The sequence below is a fragment of the Ovis canadensis genome, chromosome 3 (genome assembly GCF_042477335.2).
Source record: "Ovis canadensis isolate MfBH-ARS-UI-01 breed Bighorn chromosome 3, ARS-UI_OviCan_v2, whole genome shotgun sequence".
Classification (NCBI taxonomy): domain Eukaryota; kingdom Metazoa; phylum Chordata; class Mammalia; order Artiodactyla; family Bovidae; genus Ovis; species Ovis canadensis.
Window position 1 is genome coordinate 23,877,898 of NC_091247.1, and position 21,098 is coordinate 23,898,995.

Here is a 21,098-nt window from a genome sequence, read left to right on the forward strand (position 1 = left end):
AACTGGACATGAACAACAGACTGACCCCAATAGGAAAAGGAGTATGGCGAGGCTGCATATTGTCACCCTGCTTATTTAACTTCTACACAAGAGAAGACTCTACACATGGGCATCACCAGATGGTCAACACCGAAATCAGATTGATTATATTCTCTGCAGCAAAAGATGGAGAAGCTCTATACAGTCAACAAAAACAAGACCAGGAGCTGACTGTGGCTCAGATCATGAACTCCTTATTACCAAATTCAGACTGAAATTGAAGAAAGCAGGGAAAACCACTGGACCATTCAGGTATGACCTAAATCAAATCCCTTATGATTATACAGTGGAAGTGAGAAATAGATTTAAGGGCCTAGATCTGATAGACAGAGTGCCTGATGAACTATGGAATGAGGTTCATGACATTGTACAGGAGACAGGGATCAAGACCATCCCCATGGAAAAGAAATGCAAGAAAGCAAAATGGCTGTCTGGGGAAGTCTTACAAATAGTTGTGAAAAGAAGAGAGGCGAAAAGCAAAGGAGAAAAGGAAAGATATAAGCATCTGAATGCAGAGTTCCAAAGAATAGCAAGAAGAGATAAGAAAGCCTTCTTCAGCGATCAATGCAAAGAAATAGAGGAAAAGAACAGAATGGGAAAGACTAGGGATCTCTTCAAGAAAATTAGAGATACCACGGGAACATTTCATGCAAAGATGGGCTTGATAAAGGACAGAAATGGTATGGACCTAACAGAAGCAGAAGATATTAAGAAGAGGTGGCAAGAATACACAGAACTGTACAAAAAGGATCTTCACGACCCAGATAATCACGATGGTGTGATCATTCATCTAGAACCAGACATCTTGGAATGTGAAGTCAAGTGGACCTTAGAAAGCATCACTATGAACAAAGCTAGTGGAGGTGATGGAATTCCAGTTGAGCTATTTCATATCCTGAAAGATGATGCTGTGAAAGTGCTGCACTCAATATGCCAGCAAATTTGGAAAACTCAGCAGTGGCCACAGGACTCGAAAAGGGCAGTTTTCATTCCAATCCCAAAGAAAGGCAATGCCAAAGAATGCTCAAACTACCACACAATTGCACTCATCTCACACGCTAGTGAAGTAATGCTCAAAATTCTCCAAGCTAGGCTTCAGCAATACATGAACCGTGAACTTCCAGATGTTCAAGCTGGTTTTAGAAAAGGCAGAGGAACCAGAGATCAAATTGCCAACATCTGCTGGATCATGGAAAAAGCAAGAGAGTTCCAGAAAAACATCTATTTCTGTTTTATTGACTATGCCAAAGCCTTTGACTGTGTGGATCATAAGAAACTGTGGAAAATTCTGAAAGAGATGGGAATACCAGACCACCTAACCTGTCTCTTGAGAAATCTGTAGCAGGTCAGGAAGCAACAGTTAGAACTGGACATGGAACAACAGACTGGATCCAAATAGGAAAAGGAGTGCGTCAAGGCTGTATATTGTCACCCTGCTTATTTAACGTATATGCAGAGTGCATCATGAGAAACACTGGACTGGAAAAAACAAAAGCTGGAATCAAGATTGCCAGGAGAAATATCAATAATCTAAGATATGCAGATGACACCACCCTTATGGCAGAAAGTGAAGAGGAGCTAAAAAGCCTCTTGATGAAAGTGAAAGAGGAGAGTGAAAAAGTTGGCTTAAAGTTCAACATTCAGAAAACAAAGATCATGGCATCCGGTCCCATCACTCCACGGGAAGTAGATGGAGAAACAGTGGAAACAGTGTCAGACTTTATTTTTTGGGGCTCCAAAATCACTGCAGATGGTGACTGCAGCCATGAAATTAAAAGACGCTTACTCCTTGGAAGAAAAGTTATGACCAACCTAGACAGCATATTCAAAAGCAGAAACATTACTTTGCCAGGGTCCATCTAGTCAAGGCTATGGTTTTTCCAGTAGTCAGGTATGGATGTGCGAGTTGGACTGTGAAGAAGGCTGAGCGCCGAAGAACTGATGCTTTTGAACTGTGGTGTTGGAGAAGACTCTTGAGAGTCCCTTGGACTGCAAGGAGATCCAACCAGTCCATTCTGAAGGAGATCAGCCCTGGGATTTCTTTGGAAGGAATGATGCTAAAGCTGAAGCTCCAGTACTTTGGCCACCTCATGCGAAGTTGACTCATTGGAAAAGACTCTAATGCTGGGAGGGATTGGGAGCAGGAGGAAAAGGGGACGACGGAGGATGAGATGGCTGGATGGTATCACCAACTCAATGGACGTGAGTTTGAGTGAACTCTGGGAGTTGGTGATGGGCAGGGAGGCCTGGCATGCTGCAGTTCATGGGGTCGCAAAGAGTCAGACATGGCTGAGCGACTGAACTGAACTGAACTGATGTGGACCATTTTTAAAGTCTTCACTGAACTTGTTACAATACTGCTTCTATTTTATGTTTTGGTTTCTTGGCTGTGAGGCACGTGGGATCTTAGCTCCCCAGCTAGAGAATTGAATCCACACCCTCTGTATTAGAAGGTGAAGTCTTAAGTCCCTATATACTATATACACTATTTAGTATATAAGGTCTTATATACTATAGTATATGTCGGCCACCTGATACAAAGAAATGACTCATTGGAAAAGACCCTGATGCTGGGAAAGATTGAAGCCAGGAGGAGAAGGGGACGACAGAGGATGAGATGGTTGGATGGCATCACCGACTCGTCGGCCATGAGTTTGAGCAAGCTCCAGGAGTTGGTGATGGACAGGGAAGCCTGACATGCTGCAGTCCACGGGGTCACAAAGAGTCGGACATGACTGAGTGCCTAAACTGAACTAATACATATATAAGTGTATATATAGTACATATATAAGTATATAGTACTTATAAGTATATATACTTTAGTATACTGCAGGTAAACAGTATACTATAGTCTTATACTTTAGTATAAGTCCCCATATACTATATACACTAGTCTCCATACATTATATGCACCATTTTAAACTAATTGGCTGTCCATTTGTTTCCTAGTGAAGCCACAAAGAAATCCAAAGCCTGCCCTAACCTGGCCCAAGGCCACTAGACTATTGCTGGACAAATGAAAAAAGAGCAGCTATTGGAAGTGTTTTTCAGTTGTTTAAGGGTTTTTCAATATTTTCAGCCAGGGATGAATATACAAAATGACCCCACATGTTTGGTAAGTGACAGTACGAAAAAGTCAAAGAGTGAAAGTATTAGTCGCTCAGTCATGGCCAACTCATTGTGACTCCATGGACTGTAGCCTGCCAGGCTCTTCAATCTATAGAATTCCCCAGGCAAGAACACTGGAATGGGTAGCCATTCCTTTCTCCAGGGGATCGTCCCAGCCCAGGGACTGAACCTGGGTGTCCTACCTTGCAGGCTGATTCTTTACTGTCTGAGGCAGCAGAGAAGTTACACTATACCTTTTGCTTAGTATTTTCACATTCCCAGTTATCTCTACATCATGAAGCACACAACTCCAGGTGCCATTCATATAAACCACATGGGTTGTCTCTCCTTGTTTCCCATTAACATCTTAGCTAGTACCCAACGTCCCCACTTAAGGTCAGCATTTCTACATGTAAATGCTGTTAAGAAGAGTCTCTGGCGGGGTGGCAGGGAGCAGGCTTGACCTATGAAGTCAGAGGACCTGAGTCAAAATGGAACACTGATTCTAACATTTAGCAATCTAAATTAACTTTCTTCAGCACTATTCCCATCTCTTAAAATGAGCTAAAAGCATGTTCTGATTAATAAGATTGTGAAGTAAACAAAAGAAATAAAATTGCTGTCGACAGCCAAGCTTTACTATACCAGCACCATTTACTCCCAACAATCCCCCCCAAACACCACCAACAGAAGCAAAATACTAACACATTATTTTCTTAATTTGTTAATAATCTCCCTTGCAAGACTATGAATGTCTTAAGGGCAAAGGACTGATTTATTACATTTTCTACTCTAGGACTCATTACAGATTCAAATACTTGAACTTATTATTTTATGATAATATTATAGGCAATAACTACTCTATATAGCACTGTTACATTCAAGTTTTGTTACATTTACTCGACTGCACTATTTGACATTTTTTTACTTAAGTATAGCTTATGTACAGTATTACATTAAGTTACAGGTGTACAACACGGATTCAAAAATTTTACGGGTTAGACTCCATTTATAGTTATGATAAAATATTGGCTATATTTTCTGTGCTGTACAATATATTCTTACACTTTATTTTAAACATAAAAAGTTTATACCCCTTCATCCCCTACCCATATCTTACTGTTCCCCTCTTCCCTCTCTCCACTGGTAACCACTAGCTTGTTCTCTGTTATCTGACTAGCACACTAGATTTTAGTGACTCTCTCCAGACATTCAAGTCCAAATCTAAACTGTCCAATACCCAATGCGATTAATCCCCCGAATACAGATGAAAGACTCAAACACGGTATGATTGTTCAAACTCCTTTTGTTGAACAGTTAACACCCTCACCTCATGTCACCACATCAGAAGTACTGTAGATATCTATCATAAAGTTAAGGGTTTATCAGCGAGAGGCTTTCTCAATGACTTATTCTAGTATCTGGTACACACTAACTATTAACAGCTCTAGAGTTCAACATATCTCAGAGGGCTGAAGAAATCTGTATTAAGTGCACTGAGAAAAAGAATTTGTCTCTCTTCTTTTAAAGATCAAATAAAGTAAAGCCTGATAAAAAGCTTAACCAATAGGGTTTTCCCCACCTTTTTAAAAATATATTTATTTTCTCACATGGTCACGGAAAGAGCATAGACATCAGAGCCAAAGGGCCATGAAACCAAACCTCAGGTCTACTGCCTACTTGCTGAAAAACCCTAAGGCAAAGCAAGCGCTCAGTAAATAGAGGTTATTATTTAATAAATATAATTAGAGTTAATTTTATAAAAGCTACAAGGCTATTACATACCTGCACCTCAATCCTACTGAGTTCTGTAAACCTGATACATTTATTTCAGAATGCTCTGTAAAAATGCTGAAGCCTCCGAGCAACTTGTTTATTGATGGAATGAAGTTTCAGAAAGTAAAACAGAAAAGGGTTAGACAAAAATAGGGAGCAGGAGAGGAGGGTTCAGGGAGCAGGTGTAAGCAGCATAATGACCAGACAAGAAAAGATGACAGGTAAATGGAGGGGCCGGTACAGTATTCCAACCATAACCTCAGAATTGATACGGTTAAATGCCCTCCCTGTTCTCAACTTTGCATAAGAATTTACTGTGAAGCTAGCCCTGGCAGGGGTCTCAGAGGGCAGTTTCAGTTCTGTTCAGCTAGAGTCTTTCCAGGTGCTGAGCAGCAGCAGTCAAGGGAGGCGCTGGCAGCCCCCAGCCTGCAAGGGGCAGCACCCTGGAATGGCACCAAAAGTAGGATCAGCTCCAAGGACATCACTAAGCCATGGACCCCTCAGCAAAGGACCCCACTACTTGAAAATGTCCCTGGTGATGACAACTAGGGTCCATGGTTTTCAGTTTTGTGAGTCCTAAATCCTCTTCCTTCCAGTTTACTCAGGCATTCAAAGAAAGTAATTTATACCAAGCAAATAAAAAGAAACTGATACATAAGACCCCAAAATGTGTAAATTATAATAAAAGGTACAACTAGCTAGAAGCTGTATCATCGTACCGTCTTGTCTACAGGCTGTATGAGGAGCACTGGATCAGAGCTACAGGGGTGAGATGGAAACTCAGAGGTACAACACAAACACTGGGCTTCAGCAATTCCTGATGAACTGCCTTCTAAACTCTCGGGGTATTTCTGTTCAAATGACTCTCCCTAAGACAACACCATAGGCGAATTCCTGGCCTGCACTCACCCCTCCCGTGGATCCCTATGGCCATTTCTCAAATCCCTTTGTTTCTTTTCACATTACTTTTCTGATGACCTATTCCAAACCACTGAGATATTTAAATTTACTCACTCCTGAGTTAAGATTCTTAAACAATTTTTGTGTTTTTAAGAGAATCATTATTAAAAGTTAATGAATAACATTCATGAGCTGAAGTATAATAAATTATAATGAAATTGATTGGCAAATAAGGATTAAAATGTCTAGCCAGTTAAAAATTCAAATGTGTGCCAATAAAGACTACAACAGATGCAACTGATCTTCGCAAGCAAAAAAAGTATCCAGAATTTTTTTAAAAAAGAGCATACTAACGAGTTTTTTTAAATAGTGCTTATTCAATATGTATGACATTCCAAGATACTCAAAAGATGAAGTGTGCTTCAGAACTCGATCAATGCTTCTATTATAAACGACTTTAATAATCAGTGTTCACCTTTAAAGAAAAAGTTTGCCCAAATGTAAAATTTCCCACATAAAATAGAACATTAGGGTCTATTCCAATAATAAAAGGTAAATATTTCATCACTGTACATTGATAACCATGAAAAATGCATGGTACCTTCTGGATCAATTATCTGATGAGCCCAGCTGAACATATTAAACAAAGTGTTAGGAGCTGATCCACTTCACTTCTAGAGAGAAGATACAAGTCAACTTAGCTCTCATTTCACAAGAGACAGAAAGAATGTCCCTGTATTTGGTTACTGAGGTTGAAAACTGAGGAAGATCTCTTCTATTTAGAGCAAATTTAGATCCAGTGAGTGAGAGTGGCTGAGATGTGGAGATCAAATTAAATTCAACACAAGGAGGAATTAGGGGGGGAAAAAAATCTTCCTAAAATTGTTTCTAAGAGGAAAAAAACAGCAAAAACAAAGTCTGTGAAAAAGTATGAAAATGTAGAGACCCTTTCTCTTTCCCTCTAGTCTGAGAAATACAAAATGCTGTTTGCTCATTAAGAATTCTTTCAATGGTGCATTCTGATGAAATAAAATTCAAAAGAATGCTAATAGAAAGACCCTGATCTGTTCATATCTTTCAGGGAATATATTTCTATCCAGAATCACAAAACTATCACCAAAGCTGATGGCCGGATATTCCTCCAGGAAAGGGGCGTGCAGATATGAGGGAAGGAGAATCAAACGTTCACAGGGCTGACATACAAAATGATCCTCAGAGGATTAAACCGTTTATAACAAGCTGCATGCACTTGAAAGCATTTTTCTTAAATCTTCATTCTATCACAACACATGGCATTAGACGAGCAGACCTCACCTGCCCATGCTGATTTTAGATTACAATAGATGTTGATTCTATCTGTTCCTAAACAACTCAATTGTTTACCTCTCAAACCCTGTCATTTCCAGACACTAAAAAGCTGAACAGTTCTATTTTTCTCTGTATTTTCTCTAACTGCTTTAGGAGTAAAGAGAACTCCCTTCAACCTGAAGGAAGCCCAGGATTACTGGAACTACAAGATCTGGAAAGAAGGGGAACTCTTTTGAAGAAAATGACCTTTTGAGTCTTTGATATTAGCTCACTTTAGCTGAAAAATTAACATCTCCATTCTGTATTTGGGGAACGAGGAGGCAGGGGACATGCAGAGTTCAGTGGACAGAGGACACTCAGGATACAGTGTCCCGTTCTGCAGATCAGTATCAGCAAGGAGTGCTGCTCTGTTCCTGATTTGTCCTGCTACTGTGATAATATTTTAAACAAAGGACAGCTTAGGAATGATCAGAATAAATAATAGCTGTGAGCCACATTTTAAATAAACGTAAAATATCACAAAAATGAAATCTGTGTTGCCAGTACTCGCCCTCACACGAGAATCATTCTAGGAATAATCACAATCGAGACACACCTGCTCGTGTTGCATCCACTCCCCCTGCTGCTTCAGAGACGGGATGGCCCAGATGCTGAGCTTTCCTGAGAAATGAATGGCTGCAAGGAGGGTCCCATCTGGAGAGAGGCTCATCTTGAAGATCCCATCCTAGACAACAATTATATTACAGTCATGTCAGAGCAAGGGACTTGCAGCCAATAGAAATAACTTCCCGAAATTAATACCATTCTTCAGGGTTGCCGTGTCATAAGCGGTCTCGCATAATTAAGGCCTAGGACAGCTTCATAACATTATAAAGGTGCTCCAGAAAACAAAAAACAAGACTCCTGCCCAAAGGTTTTTTATAGTTATGATTTACATATAACATAAAATCCAAATAAGTGAGCATTATAAAAGCATTCCTTTATATCACACATAGATTACTATGAGTTCTCAGTATCTTATGGGCTGATGTTGACAAAATTATGCATTTCTTGAATTTCATAATTTTTACAAGATTCTATATGAACACAATGCCTGAAATATTCTACACCGTGGACAAACCACAAATTCATGCTGTGAATGAGAAGCAGAGGAAGAGATGGAGGGGAGAAGCGTTCAAAGGGAATAAAAGATCGACTAGAGGAAAATGCATGCCTTAATTTAAGAAACACATTAGTTGAGTAATATTTTTCATATCTGCTGGCAAATTATTCGATTTAAGGAATCTAAGTGTTGCCATAAAACAGAGATACTTTGTAATATACTGACCTTAAATGGCCAAACCTGGGCTACACAGAGGAAGACTAGCCTTCCCAGTTCTACTTGTCCACATAATCTCAGTCCTTTCCCACAAGGACACCAGGTTTGCTCAGTTACCGCAAGGGAAACCATCCCCAGCAGAGATGTTACCTACTGAACAACTACAACAGAACTGGAAGAACTGAAGAAATACTAACTGAAGACCTATTTCCCATTCAACCACTTATTAAGAACAGGCTCTAAGGCGGTCTCCCCCCAGAAAATAAAACAGACCAGAAAATGGCAGTCCACAACCATATTTCTCCTGCACATTTAGAAAAGCTGGCAACACAGGGCCCAAAGGGCATAATCGGCTGGAACTAGGTAGTAGTTACCCTCTTGGAAGGGTCATGAGCTTTCCAGCTAGCCAAAACCCCCATTATTTTCTATTATGGCCCCAAGATTAAGGCTGAAAGCTGCAGAACTGAAAAGTAACAATGACTATACAAAAAAAAAAAACAGAATTTACAACAGACTTGATTCACCATTATTATCTACCTGGCCTCTGCAGACAGAGTTTAAGTGCTGGGGTCTGAAATAACTAGGCACACTGGCCATCAAAACCAAGGAGAGCAATTTCTGGAACTGAGGGACACTGCTGGATGAGGGAACAGACAAGATTAGCATATTCTAATCTCCTCACTGAAGACTAAAATCACTTTAATGGAATATAACAGATCTATTCCAGATTGTCATAATGAAATGTAAGAAATTAAAATACAAATGCTTGAGAAGGAGAAGCAAGGCAAGCAAAAGCACATCCAGCAAAAATCTGCATCCAGCACATCTCGTCCTCTGTGATGGAGATGGAGCAATGAGCAGAAGATGAAAGTGAACGTGAAGTCGCTCAGTCGTGTCCAACTCTTTGTGGCCCCACGGGATTTTCCAGGCAAGAATACTGGAATGGGTTGCCATTTCCTTGTCTAGGGAATTTCTCCTGATCCAGGGATCAAACCTGGGTCTCCAAAACTGGAGGCAGACTCTTTACCGTCTGAGCCACCAGGGAAGCCCCAACAAGTAGAAGATGAAGGACCTGGCATCTTCCCCTCACAACTCTATGTCAACTAGCTCCGTGGTTCTGCATAAGACGGGCCTCTGAAGCACTGATCTGTGTTAATGAAAAGAACTTTCTACCCATTCTTCAGAGTTTACAGATGAAGAAACTGAAGACCTGAAGTGGGACAACACTTGCCCAAGATCATCATTCTATATAAACAGCAGGACCTGAACCACATGCAAAGTCTCCCCTCCAGCTCCACGTGCCCTGACGGCACCACGATCACTGCCCTCACCTAGGCCACGGCTTTTCTAATAGTGACAGGCATGCTCCTCAGTAGAAATTATGATCAAGTATACTTCATTGCTTCAGCACCTGAACAATTAGTCAGGTGCTGACTGTGCTCTGTATGGTAACATGCAGGAACTCCATTTAATAACTCCACTAAAAGTGCTTTGAGGGAGAGGGGTGGGAGGGGGGTTCAGGATGGGGAACACATGGACACCCATGGCTGATTCATGTCAATGGTGGCAAAAACCACCACAATATTGTAAAGTAATTAGCCTCCAATTAAAATAAGTTAATTAATTTTTAAAAAGTGTTTTGAAAGCAAGTAGGAAGTTTATAAAAACACACATACACACACACACAAAAAAAAAACTAAGCCAAAAAATGTACACTGAACAATGTGAATAACTTAACAGCAGCATTATGACCAGGGAAATAATGAACAAATACGTTAAACATCCTTCTGTTTTCACCCCTCCCTCCCTTCCATCCTTCCTGCACACTTCAGCAATAAATATATTCACTGAAATGTCCCCACTGGCTTTTTTTTCTGGATGCCCTTAGTTTCCTTTGATGCCACGACATCCACACTGCAAAAGTACCACTCCCTTCCATGAGCATTTTGTTTCACTCACACACACAAAAGCTGAAACTGCAGTATAATAAATACCCATGGGCCCAACAACCATCTTAAACAAACATCAATATTTCAAGCTTGTCTCACGTGTCATTCCCCAATCACCACAATGCCACTGGGGACTTCTGTCCCCTGGAGGACTTTAAAGCAAATCCCAGGCATTACACCCATACACATAAAATACACATTAAATGTTTGTTTCTTTCAAGTCTCAAGTTATCTGTTTAATTTCCATAAACATGCACAGTAAGAAGACATGTTTATTAGTAGGAACTGAATTGCAGCCCACCAAAGATAGATAAGTCACCTGTATTACTTAAGAAATACGGTGATTTCCTTCTAAAGTATAAACTCTGCTTTTTATTTGTAGAAAGTTTTCTGAGTGTCTACAGCATGCAGGGTATTTCTGGACCAGAACATAATTTATTATCCTGCCAGTAACTGCAACACAAGATGCAAAGCCACAGTTAGAAAGTCCACGCTGAATTCTGCGAGCAGAGTGTGCAGTACTCAGAAACCTGAGCAGAGTCTGCAGTATGCAGAAACCGCAAAGTCTGTTGGTTGGCAAAGAAGAGAATTCAGCAGTGTGTGCCCTGGAAACAGGAGGAAACGGCTTTTCAACCAACTGTACACCACAAAAAAAGTAAACCTCAAACATTCAAACCCTGCCTATTGTATTAAGATTTGTCAGCTTATGTGAATAACAATCTTGTTCTCTTCTCCACCAAAATTAAGTTGTTGTAAAGGCAACAAAATTTAGATGTAACTAATTTTCACTTTGGTTAAAATATATCTGTGAATTTCTTTCACAGTCCTCAAATATGAATGCCATTTTCATTTTAATTATCAACAGCTGGAATGTTGATCAATAATATGTAACTTAGCACTTTTATCCAATGTGGTACAAAAAAAGTCCTAGCCAGAGCAATTAGGCAAGAAAAAGAATTAAAAGGCATACAATTCAGAAAGGAAGAAGTAAAATTGGCTCGGTTTGCAGATCACATGATATTATAGATAGAAAAGACTCTATCAAAAACCTGTTAGAATAAATAAATTTATAAAATTGCAAGATAAAAAAATCAACATACAATTTCTATACAATAAGAGCAAACTATCAGTAAGAGAAATTAAGAAAATAATCGCATTAACATCAAAACCAGTAAAATATTTAGGAATAAATTTAAACAAGAAAGTGAGAGACATATACACTGAAAGCCATAAAACATTAATGAAAGAACATGAAGAAGGCACAAATTAAAGAAATTCCATGTTCACGGATTGGAAAAATTACTATTGTTAAAATGTCCATGCTACCCAAAGTAATCTATAGATTCAATGCAACCTCTGTCAAAATTACAAAGGAATTATTTACAGAGATAGAAAAAATAATCCTGAAATTTGTATGGTACCACAAAATACCCAAGGAGTCAAAATAATCCTGACAAAGAAGAACAAAACTAGAGGCATCATACATCCAGGTTTAAATTGCACTGCAAATAGTAATTAAACACATATGAAGCTGACATAAAAAATGATACACAGGGCAATGGAATAGAACAGAGAGGCCAGAACTAAACTCAAGCATATATGGTCCGTTAATTTACAACAAAGGAGCCAAGAATACACAATGGGGAAAACAGTCTCATCAATAAATGATACTGGAAAAACTGGACAGCCACATGCAAAAGAATGAAAGCAGATCCCTATTTTATATATAAATTAATATATAAAGAATCACTTATATTAATCTTTATTCTTCAACATGGAATATTATTCATCTTTTTTAAAGGAAGGAAATCCTGTCATTTGTAAAAAACATGAATGAGACTGGACAGCATTTTGCTAAGTGAAATAAGCCAGATTAAAAAAAGGTAAACACTATGTTGTATCACTTACACACAGAATCTATAAAGACAATCATAAGTCATAATCATAAATACAATGAATAGAATAGTGTTTGCCTACCAGGGGCTGGGGACTGGAGGAAAGGCAGAGGTTGATAAAGTTGTATAATCTTTCAGTTATAAGATGAATAAAGTCTGAGGACCTAATGTATAACACTGATAGCTACAGGTGATAACACTGTATTGTATAATTGAAATTTGTTGAGGGTAGGATTTAAGTGTAACAGAGACACAAAAAGTAAATATGTGAGGTGATACATGTATTAATTAAGTCAGTGGCAGAAGATCTTCTCACAATGTATATGTACCTGTATCAAATCATCAATTTAACTGTCTTACAATTTCATTTGTCAATTATCTCTCAATAAAGGTGAGGAAAAGAAAAACAGTGACTATCACTTACCACTTGCTTCAGTTTACTCCATGAGGTTTTAACTTCGAAGGTGGTCTAGCAAATTAATTACTTGGTAAGTGATTAGCAAGGGGTAGAAGTATCGCAAGAGGATTTACAAGGATATTTCTGCACAGTAAACTGTCTTCGTACATTAATAATTCATTAATGTCCCTTTTAATTAACTTCATTGTCAATTTTCCTATTTACCCCTTCCCATCTTAAACTGCTCCCTAAAATTCTTTAAAAGATATTTGCCTCTTACTTCACTGATTCTCTTGTGTAGCAATGTGATACTAACAAAATGCTACTGAAGTAATGTGAACATTATTTTAACTTCTACTTCTCACTTACATTAAATCATTAGCTCAAATGTCCATTTGATCTTGTGTTAATTAAAAACACTAATTAAAGTCTTCTACAACTTGCAGCAATATTTGGAGTAGGAACTGTCTTCTCTCAAACGCTGCAGTAAAACTTTTCAACTGTCCATCCTAAGAGACTTTTTTCAGTGTTAAATATCAGATCTTTGTATGTACACTAAGTTGTCTCACTTTTTTCAGCTGTTTATCATCTATACAGAGCAATCAAAAATAAGTGATTTCCAATTTTATTATACCTTTCACACAGACAAGCTATATTCAAATCAAAGGACTGAATTCTATCACATGCATTCAAAATGTTCTAAATTATTACATACGCTTAAAGAAAAAAAAAAATTCAGCTCTATAAAAGGTGAATTTGTAAGCACTGCTCTTCCAACACTCAACATTTATTGAATATTACATATTTAGTAATACATAGTACATGCCAGGCACTGTTTTATACTCTGGGGAACCTGCAGTGAACAAAACAAACATAAATCCCTGCCCTCAAGGAGTTCAGCAGATAGTTGAACCCACTGTAGTTTAGAAGTCTGACTCAAAAAAGTAATGCTCTCATGAACTAATATGGTCACAGAAAGAACAACACAGGCAACACAGTAATGAGAAAGAATAAAGTACATGGCAGAGGCCAAGGCATTTAGTCTTTCGTATAGTTCTTCATCTGCAAGATAAAGACAAACTCCATGAAATGGCCAAAGAGAATGCTAACTGGAAAACTGTAATGCAAGGGAAGGAATATTTTAAAATCAACAAATAAAAAGTACATATTATGGACAAGGATACAAAATTCCCAAGTAAGATAAAATAAGAAGATTCAAAGATATATAATGCTTCCAGGAGACTTCTTTGGGCTATATTCCCAGACCCAAGATAACTAGGTTCATTCTTGAAATTTTCTTTTAGTTTTCCTTATTGAGATAAGAATGACATACATAGTAAAATACGCAAATCTTCAGTGAACAGCTTCATGAATCCTTATTAATGCATCCACCCATATAGTGTATAATTAAGAGCAAATTCAGGTGAAAATCTATCATGCTCAAGGTTCACTCAACTTTGTCCTTCAGTGGACTTTGGTGAAAATGTTTTCTAAGTTAAGCCAATCTGCATTACCTGTTCTTGTCCCTGGCGACTGTAAAACTTGCCACTTAACATCCTTAAAAATCCCAGTGTCTTTGGTACCTACAAAATAAACACACACCATACAATTAAAGATCAATGGAGCACTTCCTCATTGTACAAAGTCCTCTCATCATGCAATGAAAACTACAGCATATCTAGTATTTTACAAAATGGTTAAGAAAAGCAGTAAGTATCAGAAATCTTGGTGAGATTTTGTTTTTGTTTGGGAAAAAATCGACCAAGTGACAAATCTTACAAAATAAAGTCATAATCAAATTTTTAAAATATATACGTAAATCTAATACAATCTACGCAAATTAGAATCTAATGAGCAGCCTTCTCAAATGAGACTGTCCCAGGTTGCCAACAGAAACTTCGTTCATGACGAAATTGATCCTGTTCTTGGAAAATACCAGAATAAAATCATTTAGAAACAAGTATTTGAAATAATATAACACAGACTATTTTTGTCTCTAGATTTAAAAGCAAGAGATAAAGCTATAATATTTTAGAAATGGAAAATATGTATAACTAAAGTTGTACAGAGAACCTGAAACACCAGTACACTGCTGGTGGGAACTTAAAATAGCACAGCCACCGTGGAAGAGTCTGGCAGTTGTTCAAAAGGTTAAGCAGAATTATCCTATGACCCAGCAATTGCATCCTAAGTTTATACCCCAAAAAACCGAAAACAGGTGTTCAAATACTTGCCACAAATGTTCATAGTGACACTATTAATAATAGCCAAAATGTACAAACAACTCAAATGTCCACGAACTAAAGAATGGAGGATATCTATACAACAGAGTATTATTCAGTCCTAAAAAACAATGAACTATTGATGCATTCCACAATTTGGATGAACATCAAAAATATGTTGCTAAATGAAAGACATCAGATATAAAATCTCATACTGTATGACTCTGTACGAAATTTTCAGAATAGGTAAATTCATGGAAACAGAGAGCAGATCGGTGATTGCCAGGAGCTGGGGAGAGGGGACTGTTTAATGGGACTGGCATTTCCCTTCAGGGTGATGAAAATGCCCTGGACCTGGACAGTGGTGGTGGACACACAACACTGAGTGTACCAAATGCCACTAAACTGTGCACTTTAAAATGCTTAGTGGCCAATTTTATGTTACATGAACTTCACTCTAAAAGAAAAAGGCAAACAGGGGAGCATGCTTGAGTTGAGGTTAAAATGCTCCTACCAGAACTTTTGAATAGCTAAAGATATTACTAGTGGTCTAGCTCCACATTTCCTCCAAAAGCAATAAAATGCAAGAAGGGAAAAATAAATCCCCATGAAATTTATTTTAGCTAAACTTGAAGAAGATAAAAAATAACCCAAACTTCAAAATCATTGTAGGCAAGAGGAGAAAACTCCCAATGTGTCATCTGCACTGCTCTTGCCAACCCCCACATTCCATCCACCTCAACCCAAGCCCACCATCAAGCTTGGTGATAAGCAAAACCAGACGGAAAAAAATAACTGCAGGGTCCAGAAGCACAGATGAGACAAGCTAGCACAGGGGTCTAAGGTCTATCTAAAACCACCACCTAAAGTCACAGTCCAAGAAAACTTTCCAGAAATGAAAACAGATCTAATCTATACATTGAAAGCATGAATAGGTACCTGGAAAAATTAACCCAGAAAAATCACCTCCAAGAAATAGTCCAGGAAGTCTATTAGATTCCAAAGTGAAAGTTGCTCAGTCGTATCTGCCTCTTTGTGACCCCATGGACTACACAGTCCATGAAATATAAATATTCAGGTCAGAATACTGGAGTGGGAAGCCTTTCCCTTCTCCGGAGATCTTCCAAACCCAGGTCTCCTGCACTGCAGGCAGATTCTTTACCAGGTGAGCTACCAGGGAACCCCAAGAATATTGGAGTGGGTAGCCTATCCCTCCTCCAGCGGATCTTGCCAACCCAGGAATCAAACCAGGGTCTCCTACATTGCAGGTGGATTCTTCACCAAGCAAAGATACAGAAATTCTCAAAGCCTCCCAACAAAATGGCCAAATAATACACAAACAGAAGATAATCTGATTCACATCAACTTTTCAAATTTCGCACCCAAAGCAAAGCCAACAATAGAGCAGTATTTTATTAAGTTCAATGAAAGAACAAGTAAACCAAAGGTCTTATATCCACGCCTTCAAATATTCATGCTATGAAAAACAATTCCAAACACGCAAGAACCTAAGAAACTCTTCATCTATGAGCCCCTCTCAAAACATCGATCAAAGGATAATTTCACCCAACCAAGAGGTAACTAGGAAAACTCCAAAGCGGAAATGAGCATTTTAAAATATATAAATGAACACCTATGGCTAAAGAAAAATGAGGACAAGTGCTGAAGCTAACGTATAAATACTGTGTATTTGACAAAATAATAGAAATAAACAGAGAAAGGAGAGGGGAAGGGGAAAATAAAATCAAATAACTGATATAATAAGTAATTAGAACTAAAGAATACCAATCAACTAGTAAAATATTGGAGGGTATTGATACCAGTAACACAATTTCAGTGACATCATGGAGGTAAAGTCCCATCCAGGTAAATTCAAGAGAGAACAGAAAAAGAAGAAACTGATCAAGTATAGAAGACTCATGAAAAAAAGAAACGGGCTGGCAGCAGGGTTTAGTAGGGTCTAAGTGCCCTAAACTAAGAAGGTTTTACAATGGGAAAAATAAATGCACACTGCTTGCCGATAAACCTAACTGGCAGCAAGATTCATGATTTGGAAAAATGTCCTTCAATAAGAAAGAGTGTGAGACTCAGTGGACAGAGCTGCTAGCCTTGGCTGGTCCAAGCACAGCTCATCTGTAATAACAAGAGAAAAATTACAAAGCTGAAGTGTTGACGGAGGCCCTTTATGAAAATATTCTGATTACTTCTATTTTCTCAGAGAAATAGGATATCAAACAGCCTGTATTCTTTCCACAGCAACATCCCATCCTAAAGGGGCGGCAGCATCAGCTACAAAAAATAATTTGGTTCCTTTTTTATACACTTCTTCAAGATTCCCACCTTAAAAATACAAGTAGACAATAATGAACACTGTAGAACAATTTATTGTTTATCATCTCATTTGAACCAGACAAGAGCCGTAAGACACGAGCAGTAGTGCTGAGCTAGGATTCCAACTCCAGCCTTCGGACTCCTGAGCCCAGACTCCTCTCTCCCCTCCCCAGTGACTGGACTCCCCCAGTATCTGCTACAGCTTCTTGCCCACATCTGGGCACACAGCTGTATCCTCCAGTCCAGTAAACAAACCCCTTGAGGGCTGCTACCTTGATGTTCTGATACCTGCAGCAGTGAATCGATGTTGAACAAATGAATAAATAAAACTCTCACACAGATGACACCGACATTAATTTGGAAACGCTGGTCAAAGCATCTATTGAATTTTGCATAGCCTCTTTTACAGCCTAGCAGCCTTGAGAGAGACGAGAATATACGTGTCAGCAGCACTTTTTCTGTCAATAGCCACCCCGACACAATAGCAGCCTTAAACAAACAATAAGTGGTTCGATGCGAACAATATCTGCCACCTGACAAGAAGAACTAATCCGATAGCCTGAAATTACTTTGAGGGAGGGGACGGCTACGCAGAATGATTGCGAGTTTAGCTGCAGGACACATTTAAAAGGCACTAACGTAATTAAAATACACTCACAGCATTTCAAGAAGTTTATCATACAGCGGAGCCCTCAATTTGCAATTCAACATTTCCCCCCACTTATTCTGTCAGTGCACAAGCAATTTTGTTTTAAGAGACTCCAATATTGAAGCTTCAGGCCAGAGAAGGAAGGATCATACATAGCAGAGCAGATTCCAATACTTCAGGGAGGAGCAAAGTGAAAGCACAGAGAATTCAAAGAAGCCACAGTGAGAAAAGGCTTTGTAGTACGTGACAGTTCTTCATGCCTCCCCTGTCCCAGGCTCTGTCATAAATACACTTGGTGACACCCCGCTGAAACAGCCCTTCAGTTAGCCAACTTTGCTCATCTCATATCCTCCATACTTACCTATTCCTTCTTTTCTTCCCCTCAACCTTAAACATTTTGACAAAGTTTATAGTTACTGAAAAGGTGAAATGACTACACAATGAAATACCAAATATACCTTTTACCTGAGTTCACCAATTAACGTTTCACCATGACTGCATTTTCTGTATGCATTATTTGAAAAATTATTTTGAAAAATTATTTTGAAAAATTATTTTTGAAAAATTATTTTTGAAAAATTATTTTTTGAGTGAACCATTTAAAAATAAGCTGCAGGGACACTCCTGGTGGTCCAGTGATTAGAACTCAGTGCTTTCACTTTCATTGCCGTGGTCTGGGTTCAATCCCTGGTTAGAAATTAAAATCCGGGAAGCCTCATGGCACAGTCAGTTAAAAAAAAAAAAAAAAAACAAAGTCCCTAAGCTGTAGGGACTTCCCTGGCAGTCCAGTGGTTGGGATTTCACCTTTCAAGGCAGGGAGTTTAATCCCCTGGTTGAGAGGGCTAAGATCCTACATGCCTTGTGGCCAAAAACCAACATTGTGCAACAGAAGCAATACTGTAACAAATTCAATACAGGTTTTTAAAAAAATAAGCCGCAGACTTACAGTCAAGAGATAAAACTGTTCAAACTCTTTTCAGGATCTGCTCTGAAACATCTCACATATAAAACGACAAGCCGAGTGTGAAATCAGGGGTAGGAACACGACTAAATTATTACAAATACGAAGTACAACATCCAACTGTTATCTCATTCTTTCTTTAAATAAATTACTGGAGAATCATCACAGCGTGAATCTGATGGTGCCAATGAGAGGTATGTAATTTCGCACGGGGTGTGAGGAAAGTGCTAAACAGGAACTACGAGGCCTGGTGCCATCCCTGCCGCCCTATTTTTCAGTTGCCAAAATCTCCCAGGCCTTGGGCTCCTGATCTGTGAAATGTGGCTAATAAACACCCAAACAGAGCTCCTTACTGGATCCTGCAGGGAAAATAAATGGGTGCTAGAGTGAGCAGAGTGATCATGAATGGAAGAAAAAGCGCAAGGCACAGTGCCATATGAGCTGACCGACACACACAGACAGCTCTAAAGTCTGGTGCCATCCTGAACCAGTAGTTGACCTAGTTAAAAAAAAAAAAATTACTACCTTATTGGGCTAAATTCACCATCACATATGTCAGCATACGCTAAAAACTAAACAAACAAACACACACATGGAGGCCCTCTATGACTGCTAAAGATTTCTCTTCAAAAGTACTGCTTCACTGGCTCTTCTTCAACCTTGAAACATTGAACCATTGTTTTAGAGAATTATTTTCAAATCATTATTTTGAGACTGAGATAATGGAACAAATACATTCATTCTGAGACAGAAACAGTGGACTGAGTACACTCACAGGACTAAGCATCACTTAGGCCACGTTTCACTCCGGTCTCATGGTTTCTCCCCTCCCTAGAAAAATATCAATGTCCACCACATATCAGGCAACATGCTAAGCACAGGGTCCATAATTATGATCATACAGTTTATACAGAGAAACAAATACAAATCACAGAGTGGCCAATATGGTAAAAGTAAAAGTTGCTCAGTCGTGTCTGACTCTGCAACCCCGAGGATTACGCAGTCCACGGTATTCTCAAGGCCAGGATTCTCCATACTGGAGTGGGTAGCTGTTCCCTCCTCCAGGGGATCTTCCCAACCCAGGGATCAAATCCAGGCCTCCCTCATTGCTGGCAGACTCTTTACCAGCTGAGCCACCAGGGGTCAATATGGTAGAAACAATTAATATTCACTCATCTCACATGCTAGTAAAGTAATGCTCAAATTTTTCCAAGTCAGGCTTCAGCAATAGGTGAACCGTAAACTCCCTGATGTTCAAGCTGGTTTTAGAAAAGGCAGAAGAACCAGAGATCAAATTGTCAACATCCGCTGGATCATGGAAAAAGCAAGAGAGTTCCAGAAAAACATCTATTTCCGCTTTCTTGACTATGCCAAAGCCTTTGACTGTGTGGATCACAAGAAACTGTGGAAAATTCTGAAACAGATGGGAATACCAGACCACCTAACCTGCCTCTTGAGAAATCTGTATGCAGGTCAGGAAGCAACAGTTAGAACTGGACATGGAACAACAGACTGGTTCCAAATAGGAAAAGGAGTACGTCAAGGCTGTATATTGTCACTCTGCTTATTTAACTTCTATGCAGAGCACATCATGAGAAACGCTGGACTGGAAGAAGCACAAGCTGGAATCAAGATTGCTGGGAGAAACATCAATCACCTCAGATATGCAGATGACACCACCCTTATGGCAGAAAGTGAAGAGGAACTAAAAAGCCTCTTGATGAAAGTGAAAGTGGAGAGCAAAAAAGTTGGCTTAAAGTTCAACATTCAGAAAACGAAGATCATGGTATCTGGTCCCATCACTTCATGGGAAATAGATGGAGAAACAGTGTCAGACTTTATTTTTGGGGGCTCCAAAATCACTGCAGATGGTGACTGCAGCCATGAAATTAAAAGACGCTTACTCCTTGGAAGAAAAGTTATGACCAACCCAGATAGTATACTCAAAAGCAGAGACATTACTTTGCTGACTAAGGTCCATCTAGTCAAGGCTATGGTTTTTCCTGTGGTCATGTATGGATGTGAAAGTTGGACTGTGAAGAAGGCTGAGCGCCGAAGAATTGATGCTTTTGAACTGTGGTGTTGGAGAAGACTCTTGAGAGTCCCTTGGACTGCAAGGAGATCCAACCAGTCCATTCTGAAGGAGATCAGCCCTGGGATTTCTTTGGAAGGAATGATGCTAAAGCTGAAGCTCCAGTACTTTGGCCACCTCATGCGAAGAGTTGACTCATTGGAAAAGACTCTG

General features: G+C 39.1%; 1 protein-coding gene across 1 annotated transcript in view; it reads right to left on the minus strand.

Moving 5' to 3' along the window:
• Positions 1–21,098, minus strand: part of NBAS (NBAS subunit of NRZ tethering complex) — a 341,977-nt gene that overhangs the window by 253,842 nt on the left and 67,037 nt on the right. Inside the window, exons 11-12 of the mRNA XM_069580217.1 lie at positions 14,205–14,273; positions 7,727–7,855 (exon numbers count right to left, since the gene is read on the minus strand). Coding sequence (XP_069436318.1) covers positions 7,727–7,855; positions 14,205–14,273 — 198 coding nt within the window. The remainder of the gene's footprint in view (positions 1–7,726; positions 7,856–14,204; positions 14,274–21,098) is intronic.